Genomic DNA, 10,000 nt, shown 5'->3' on the forward strand with positions numbered 1-10,000 from the left:
AAAGCTCTTTGTGTCAGAAAAAGATGGAGGCGCCCGCGAAATTTGAAAGGGAAAATGAGCGACTACAAAATTCAGTTTTCCTGACATAAACTCTTTATGAAAACAAAATTGGAACCATACTTTCGTTCGGTTTAAACTTAATCTGTAGTGAGAATGGAGGTTCCCTTTAAGGCCTACATTGTGGCATAAGCATAATGTGATTTTATCTCGAGGCCTGTCATATAGTTAAGTGTTTAGGTATGCCGTTGCATGTGGCAAGAGGCGTTGTTAAGCCAATCAAATGAGGTCAGATCGAATAACACCGAGGTTATAGGCAAGATCAGTTTAACTTGTGGTCCTTCTCGCCTTCATTCCCATCGTGTTAACATTCGAACACAGATAACCGGTACTCGGTGTAGAAGAATTTTCCCGCCCCCTCCCCATGCACCGGCCTTGTCTTCAGGCCTTTGTTGCCTTTTGATACGTACTTGGCTCTTTGCCGATATTTAACCCCACCTTTGCTGAGATTGCGTGATGTTTATCATATCAATATTCTTGATGTCGGGTGAAATAAAAGCGTCACTATTGTGGCCAATTTATCCTACATTATATCTCGTCAGGAAACTAGTGCGACGTCACGCAGAGCTTTGGCTCCCGTTTCAGTAGAGACACGCGGGTTTCGTAATAAAAAGTAATTAAGTGGAATGTAAGGAAGCAACAGACAGTATTGGAAGATATATGAACGCACACGAATGCGAACAGTGGAACATACTGACTTAATAACCGAAAGATCATTGCAGAATAAATAAAGCAACTTAGCAGTAGAAAAGACACCTGAAAAATCCCCGGAGGCTTCACATGACTCGAGGCTATTACCGCGCTACTGCGCTGCACACTGCTCTACTTATGACCTATCGAGTTATGACTAACAAGTCGTCAGTCCGAAATCGTGTCGTAGTCTGTACGAGGTGAAAGTGCGATGGAAGATAATGAAAACAAATTACATTTGAACTGAGGTATGTGGCGGCGACTTTGTGAGGGAATATTGTACCTGATTTATTCATGGAGGCCAAGAAATTATTCTTTTGTCTTTATGCTAATCATTCTAACTAGCCTGGTTTGCACGAAAATTCAAAGAAATTTTGCTCCAAAGTGAGGCTAGTGAGGATGATTAGCACAAAGACAAAAGAACAACTTCTTGGCCGCCATTTATGAATACGGTCTATACAGTGCTTAGCAGCTAGGGCAATATAAAATCAATATAGCTTCCATGTTGCGATTTGTCCGTTCAGTAATAGATCACAGCTGACGTAAAATGTGGTAAGAACAGAATAGACCACTTTCGATGAGTTTATTCCCCAGAGCCTCGAGATGATGCCTCTTGTTTAGGACTGAATTTTAACATATCGAGAGTGGGCTATTCAAGTCGCCGAGTGTGTCACTAATGCTCTTACCAAATTCTGACGTCTTCTGTGATCTATTACTGAACAGACGCACGGCAACATGGAATCTTTTGTTTTGTTTTTATAATAAAGAATTAAAAGTTTTTGATGCCGCCGTCGGCTATGCGTCTGTCCACTAATGAATCATAAGTGATAGGAACCCATCAAAATGGGTGCATTATTGAGCTGATTATGGAACAAAAAATTAGAATGACCAATCTGTTATTTTCTTGAGATACAATACTAATATTTGGGAAAATGTGAACTGTAATACGATTTAAAGGGTTATTTGACCATTCTTACATGTGTGAACAAAAGCCGAAGAGTCATATAACTAACCATAATACATCAAGAAATCCATAGATGGGCACCAATTCTTTATTTCCCTGCACCAATTATCTGGAAACATTACAAAAACGTCACGGCATAAACAAGGTGCAATGAATCAGCAAACTAAGTTAAATTCCCAAAATGTTCATGACCTCATCATGGAAGATTTAAGGAAAAATAATTGCTCATTGTTACTTACTGTACTCAGGTAATTTCAAAACAACTAACCGAGTTTGAGGCGTCAGGTTCCATACTGTAAGTTACAGAACAAGTTTTCCAGTTGATTTATGGCCCAAGCGCGAAGAGCACCGTCACGAGCCATAAATCAACAAAAGTACAGTAAACAAGATTAGTAAAGGGCTCTTCATACAGTCCCGGTTGACCAGGCTGGCTCGGTTATACCGAGACGAAAAATTTGAAAAAGTGATGACACAACGATTCCGTAGTGCCTGGCGAGAATTTCTCGATTTTCTTAGTTAAGAAACCTCAAATTTCTTTTGACTTTACTAACTATCAAATGAAACTATTCCGAGTTTCATTATAGAAGGAAAGGGAAGAAAATCGCGGTAATGTCCGTTCTATCACGAAAATGCATTGTATTATTTTCCTCCCGGTAACCGGGCTGAAGTGTTCATATGGCAAAATTACCAGCCCGCTTACCGAGATCTCGGTAACCGAACCAGCCCTCCCTCTGATCTCATATGAACACATCGAAATTTTTACAAAGGATTTAGAGGTGAAGCGAGATCTCGGAAACCGGGCCAGCCAAGTCAAGTCATACGAGGAGGCCTCACTGATATTTATCATTTCTCTGGTGCAGGGATGGCGCAGTGGTGAGAGCACTCGCCTCCCACCAATGTGGCCCGGGTTCGATTCCGGACTTGGCGTCATATGTGGGTTGAGTTTGTTGGTTCTCTACTCTGCACCGAGAGGTTTTCTCCGGGCACTCCGGTTTCCCCTCTCCTCAAAAACCAACATTTGACTTGATTTACTTTCATTGTTCATTTCAGTTTACAGTGTCCCCAATTAGCGCCCCAGCGCTAGAACGACTAGACACTTAAATAAAGTTCCTTTCCTTTCCTTTCCTTTCTGAGGTTGAAATAAGGCGTGCGAAATAGGAGTTCCCGATAAGCCCCTAACGCGTATAAAGTATTTCCGGAAATTGGCACTTCTGGTATATAACACAAAGGACAGTGAAGGAAATATGCCAAACGTAACTCTGGTAACAGTGACCAGTGAGAGGTGGACATCAATCTGCAGCTTCATGTGTTTCCCTGAAAGGACTTGATGAAAGAGAATTGAATGTATATTTTTGAAGTGCAGGCTATAATAGACGAAACAGAAATGACACTCTGTATAGCCCGCACTTCAGATATATACATTTAGAACTTTAACCCAGAAATAATCGCATACACCTTCCAAACTTCATCGAAAGTGCTGTAGACGAATAACAACCTAGTGTTGATGCTGGAACAATGATTAGATGAGGGCCTTCTTCTCCACTTTCACTCAAATGTGCAAGGAATGATATGGCTTGAACAGTCTTACCAAGGCCCTAAAATAGAGGAAAGAGATTAGTGGTTATTTTTTATTGTAAGTACTTGCAACATGAAATTCAGAGACAACTGGCCAGCCCAAGAACAAACCATTTCATCTGCTAATATTCCATTGACTTTTTGCTCATGCATTAGTACGAGCCAATTGAGACTTGTCAGTTGATATGGCTTGAGTTGAAGACTGAGGAAAAACAAAAAGAATTACTGTAAGAAAATGGTCATGCTCTTCCACCAAGTGACAGAAACATTTTCAGTATTTGGAACAAATTAAAGGTTGTTTAAACTTTTTTATGGTAGAGTCCACCATTTTGAGAATGGGCCAAACATTGTATAAAATACAACTTGTTTAGGAGGAATAAGTGAAATGTTAAATGCAATCTTCTAGTAATAATAATTGCACAAACTTTGAAGAGCCCAAGTAATGTACTGTAGAGGTTCAAAAATTTCTTTGATTATAAAGTTGCGTGATAAAGTGGGGTGGGAAGGGGGTTAAATTGGGTTTTTTTCAGCACGATTATCTGTAAACCTTTCAAGCCAGTCGTCATCAAGTTTACATTATTTTGTCTTGGTGGACCAGTGGAGGAAAAGAGACTGCGTAAATTGACCTGTAATTACCAATATTAAAGAGCTTCAAAAGGTTACAAGAGGAAGAGGACAATATGAATTCTGCAAAAAGTGAAGTAGGGATGGCCATTTTGATCACCTAAAACAGATGTACACTGTATGATGGGAAATTTGAGCTGCACAACCACAAATGACAAATTCCCAGGGCACCAAGGGGATTTGACTAGTACATAACATAAACGTAAACCCCAAGATACTCTTATTTGAATGGTTACATTGACCTACAATCTTCAACAGAACTAGTTGAGAAAATGAGGCATCACCTTCCCTTTGTATATTTCCACATACTAACAAAAGTTTTACATAGAATCCCTACCCCACTACATAATGAGGGTCTACAATTTAGGGAATGCTAGGACAGAATTCAGAGCCCTTTTTCAGCACACATTTTGGGGATGGTGCAAATGTTTGCTTGTGATCACACAAAAATGCTTGCATTTTTCTCAAACGTTATGCCCCAGATTGTAGCCCCTGAGAAAATGCACATCACAATGATTTCATACCTGCTATTTAATGATTTGGGTTGTGCAGTGATTGCAACTCCCTTTTTTCCATTGACATTCTGATCACCATTTATGGCCTCAAAATCAAACGAAAGCACTTAGTGGATTGCATATCCATTTAATCAGACAAATACATGTACATTCATTTCATAGCTATAAATTTTTTTTTTTCTCTTTGGATTTAGCTGGTGTATAGCACAAATAAGGAGAGACCAATAAAACAGGACCTTAACTTCTCCATTTCCCTTTAATTACAGACTATGTTCTCCACTTGATCTTTGCAGACAGTATGTGGGTCCTTGATTCAGACCCCCAAAGTTGATCGCAATTGAAGTCTTTTGAGATTTAGGACGAAAAGATAAAGTCATTCCTGTTAAGGTCAAGGCTTTATGTCTAACTGCCATGAGATGTCAAGCAAATGCAGCAACTGCTTCTCAGTCATTTAAACTACTCGCAAATGTGTGACTCCTTCAGATAGTCGTATATGGGAATTAATTCAGTCGCACATACGACTGTATTCAGGTCACAATTTAGAGCCTAGAATACCGTATTTTCCCGTGTATAAGTCGGTCTCGTGTATAAGCCGACCCCCCATTCTTGATGGCAAAAAAAGCAATTTCTTAATTTCTTTGTTAAATGTTACTCGGATACTTATCTTGTATTCTTCGATTTCTGGAAATGTGGATACACAAAAAAATCAGGGCCTCAAGCGCTTAATAGTTATGTGGTTCAGCAGTTGTTGTATATGTTCTCAGAAAATCGAACATGTAAAGCTCAAACTAAACTGTTTCGTTGTTCAACGATGAAGGGCTTTAGAGGATAAGTACAACATCACAGAAGCAGGAGTCAATCTTCGAAAATAACTTGCGAACGATGCGAAAATGTGCAAGGTTTAATTGGCCATGACTTATAATTTCTCACATGACAAACAAAACAAAACTCATAAACTAAACAATACGAAGTTTGCAAAAGCATGTAAATCAACCAGGTTTCTATAATAAATAAAAAACAACCAGCATTTTCACGCAACATGAGTGACAATGCTTGCACGCAAACACGAGGTCTTGCGCCAGGTTACTAAACCGTGGAACGATCGCATTAATTTGAATGCCTTTTAGAGCTTTCCGCCTTTGGAAAACTAAAATTTCCAGTGTCTATTTCATATTTGTGCTTGTGAGTATCTTCAACATTTAGATTTGGACAAATCCTTTTTTATTTCAACTGGAATTGCTCACATTCATTTTGAAATCTTTTGTCATTCATTTTGAAGTATTTTGTCGGCTTTTGTCCACTGCGTTCGTTATGCCCAAAAAAACATTAATTATTATGTTAATTTTGAATAAATTACTTAGCGGGAACTTGGCTCAAAATCTTTGACCCGTGTATAAGTCGAGGGCGATTTTTGGAGCTTCTTTTGAGGCCATAAAAGGTCGACTTATACACGGGTAAATACGGTATGCATCCTTTTTACGCAAAATTCACTTCAACCACTGGTTAATTGTCAGTGACTTTTCATGGACACCTGTTATAAGTTGCTCAAAAGGTGGATAACAAACAATTATCTGATCACCATCCAGTGGATTGTTAGCCACTAAATAATGATATTTAGTGGAAAGCCCTTAACCTTTAGACCTTCCCCATTTTCCTTGAAGTTGTATTCCTGGTTGTTTTTTTCTGTCACTTAAAAAAAAAAGCGAAAAACATTCAGATTTAAGGAAATACTTGCAAAAAAGACCATTTAAATAGTCTGTCCAGTAGTTACTTATTTTCTCCAAGGAAATCTTGGTTTCAATCCTTCTCTTGGTTTCACCTGACTTGCTGTTATGACTTTTCATTTATAACTATACTGTAAATAGTAGTGTACAATTATTATCTGAAACAAAACTTACTGTTAATCTTGATGTCAAGATATTTTGGATTTTGTTAGAGATCTTTTCACATTTGCTCATCAATTCTTCAACAGCTTTACGCTCTTCCAATAGGCACTGGCAATTATCTATCAGCTATACACAAAAATAAGGAACCAATTCTGTTCATGACTGTATACACCATATTGAATTTCATAAATGCTGGCTAATACATTATTCTTTTGTTTTTATGCTAACCATCTTTACTAGCCTTGTTAGCAAGAACAAAATTCAAAAGAATTTTTGCTCCAAAGTGAGGCTAGTGAGGATGATTAGCATAAAGACAAAAGAATATTTCTTGGCCGCCATTTATGAATATGGTCCATGAATGCATGAACTTGTGAACAAAGCATGTATCTACAAATCAATGTTACAGTAACAAACAACAGAAGAGATGAGTAAGAGTGAGATAATATGAACCAAAGGGCAATAAGTCACCTGGGATGACATGCTTGGTGCAGAATCCAGCTTGTTGACCTGTTGAAAGGAAAATCAAGAAAACCAGTGACTGCTGTTTTCACTTACTTGTAAGCAACAAAAGAAACACAAGTTCTAGACACAGCAACAATAATACATAGTATTATTGTGAGCAGAAACACACAGTACCGGTAACAACATTTTAAAAACAGGGGACCAATATACTGCAGATGATAAAAAAATGTTCAGGTATGTAATAATACATGTACATAATAAAAGACCATGAAGTCTGTCACTTACAAGCTCTTCCCAGGAATCGAAAGGCCTCATTTTTATTATTTTCTCAGCCTTTTTAGCCGACAACCCAGGAACAGCACCCAGTTCTTGCACTGTGCAGTCATTGAAGAAAGAAAGTATTGTAGCCATTTCTTCACTGTTGTATGATTCATCTTCGCTATCCACAGCAGCTATATCAGTACAATCTACAACTGTTAAAAATGATGACATTTAGATGTAAGAAATTTTTCCATAGTACTAAGGGTCGATATTTGTCCAAGATGTAATGGGTTTGCAAAATTCTTATTGCTTTTAAGGCTTGTACAGCACAACACAGTAGCTACTGTTGTGTTGCTGCTCTTATAACTTACAGTAACTTGTGAAGCCTATTTTGTAACCACAAGTCACTTCTGCTGACATCACAGACTTGTTTACTATTGGCTTTTGCTTTGGCTTCCCCCTTTTGTGCATTTTGGGTGACTATACATTTGTATAACAGTGGTAAGGCTGAAGTTGTATTATCTTACTTGACAGTACAGCACTGCATTCTCCATCTAGCTTTATTTCTTCCTCTCCGTGTTTTTCCCGTACACCATCATAACTGTAATCATCACCACCACCATCATCATCATCATCATCATCATTACCATCATCAGAGGACAAAGTAATCACATCTGGTTCACCTTCATGAGTTATTACTGTAAAACAATATATGAAAAAAAAAAGATCACATAATGTTATTTGCAATGATAAATAAATATCTAAATTTTTAATTTAGTTTTAACGTTTTTAGATCTGTTTTAAACCCCCTTGTTAGAATTTTAATTATGAGCACACATCGCTCCAACAGTTTTATAAATTTTTAAATAAATAAATATTAATACACTGGTCACTCCTCTAACATCTTTTTGAGGACCACTGAAACCAAAATTAATCCAACATGGTTTTGATGTTACTAAGTAATGTGAACCTTGTAAACTTGAATTTTGAAACATTAATACAGTCATATTTTTCGCACTTGCCGAATTTATACTATCCAGAGACAAATAACTCGTCTTAGATGAATTATCCATTTACGTACAGATGAATCAATCAAAGACGAATTTTGATCCCTAATTCGTCTAAACACCAGATTTATATCTGGATGAATTGCAGATGAATAGCCGTCTTAGAATAATAATATTATTCGTCTTAGACAAGTTATTTGTCTCTTGATAGTATAAATTCAGCCACTGAAATGGAAGCACCTCACTAATGCAGCTGCTGATAGCTGAATCCAACTGAAGTTCACTTTGTTACCAAAATCTCTCTAGGACAGAAACTTCTATAAAAGGAGAGGGGAACACTTTTAGCCTTTTACGTGTACTATCTAGTGGGAGATACCTTTCAAAGCAGTCACTGTCCAGAATGACATTCTTTGTACCATTGACGGACTATTGCCCAGATATAATTTAATTAAAAAACCATCCTACAAGACTGGGATTAGTACTGTATATGCAATGATCACAAAGATTTCAGGCCTACATAATATCTAGCCTCCTTTGCTCACATTCTTCAGACTCATCGCACAATCTTTCCTTCTCAATGAGTAGGAACAATTGCGTGACGAGTCACAAGATTGTCTGCGAAAGAGGCTACATTATACCTTGCTTTTGATCTTTTGAAGATGGCATGTTGACAGCGACATTGTTATTGCTCTTAATGGGATCTTTACTTTTGGAAAAATCTTTCCTATTACCACTGTTGCCGTCATCAAAAGTTTCTAATTCGCAGTCATTATCACATAATCTCTTAAAGGCAGCCTTGGCTTCAGTGTCGTCTGTATTGTCATCAGTCTCTATAAAACAATGTCTCTTCCTCTTTTTTCTGTTCCCACAGTCACCTAAGGATAAATTAAGTTGATGGTGAACTGATTTCTTCTTCTTGACAATTCATTCTACTAACAGTAAAATTAGGATATGTATTGCCCCTTGCACAATTGAAATGCTGTTGTCTGCCTAGGAGAGGGAGGGTGATGGGGTCGCGAGAAGATGATGTTCTTATTCTTCCAAAAGGCTGGGGATTTCCATTTGTTAGATATGGGAAATTTGAATGCTAGCCTTTACACCATGGTGTCAGCTATTGCTGTATTTAGATGATTTAAAAGAAAGAACTGTTTTTTTGTGGTGGATTGGCTAACACGCAAAGAATTGCACGAGCTTAAAGTTACTCTGCATTTGAAGGTGTTGAAGATGATGCCATTGTCTGCTGGTTTGGCTTTAAGAGCATAATTAAGATAGCAACATATTAAAAATAGTATGTTTATTTGCCTATTAATTTCCCTTGGGGTACATGCACTTGATTACTTGAAATGGATCTGTGATTGGGCATTTGAAAAGGTTTTTGGATAAGAAAGGGGAGATTTGGAACACCCAAATATTTGGATATTTGCCCAGGTGGGGGGAGGGGAGGGGACGGGAGGGGAGGGGAGGGGAGGGGAGGGGGGCATCAGTACAAAACCGTAGAGAACAGTACATGCAGACCAGGCCCCAGTTGTTCAAAAGGTGGATAACGGTATCCACCAGATAAATCACTATCCATTGGATAGCGCAATTGATTTCGCTATTACTTATTTACTGGATAGTGATTCAACCGGTGGATAGTCCTATCCATCGTTTGAACAACTGGGGCCAGTACAGTACATAATAACGGATGAACTCTTTGATTTGTCATTTTAGGCCGATTTTCCTGGTCTCAGATTCTTCCAAACCCCAGAAACGTATTACTTAAAGACCTATTTCAAGATTAGCCTGTTAAAATTTGAAGGGATCCTATTTGAACATGTGTTTCTTTCGCGTGACCATGAAAAGGTGTTTACTAGTCGTTGTACTATACTACCAGCTATAATTTGAGTACATCAATACATTGCACCAAGACAGTAAGGAAGCACCTGTAGACAGAATTCACTAATAAGGGGATATCTAACG

The 10,000-nt window shown here is 38.0% G+C and overlaps 1 protein-coding gene across 1 annotated transcript in view; it reads right to left on the reverse strand.

The window, feature by feature from the left end:
• The window catches only part of LOC138052782 (SWI/SNF-related matrix-associated actin-dependent regulator of chromatin subfamily A containing DEAD/H box 1-like), a 29,467-nt gene that overhangs the window by 18,952 nt on the left and 515 nt on the right, over nt 1-10,000 (reverse strand). Inside the window, exons 2-10 of the mRNA XM_068899360.1 lie at nt 8,680-8,916; nt 7,562-7,732; nt 7,059-7,246; nt 6,780-6,818; nt 6,324-6,437; nt 4,435-4,511; nt 3,398-3,488; nt 3,207-3,306; nt 1,761-1,820 (exon numbers count right to left, since the gene is read on the reverse strand). Of these exons, the coding sequence (XP_068755461.1) occupies nt 1,761-1,820; nt 3,207-3,306; nt 3,398-3,488; nt 4,435-4,511; nt 6,324-6,437; nt 6,780-6,818; nt 7,059-7,246; nt 7,562-7,732; nt 8,680-8,916 (1,077 nt within the window). The remainder of the gene's footprint in view (nt 1-1,760; nt 1,821-3,206; nt 3,307-3,397; nt 3,489-4,434; nt 4,512-6,323; nt 6,438-6,779; nt 6,819-7,058; nt 7,247-7,561; nt 7,733-8,679; nt 8,917-10,000) is intronic.

This window comes from Montipora capricornis, chromosome 6 (genome assembly GCF_036669925.1).
Source record: "Montipora capricornis isolate CH-2021 chromosome 6, ASM3666992v2, whole genome shotgun sequence".
Lineage (NCBI taxonomy): Eukaryota > Metazoa > Cnidaria > Anthozoa > Scleractinia > Acroporidae > Montipora > Montipora capricornis.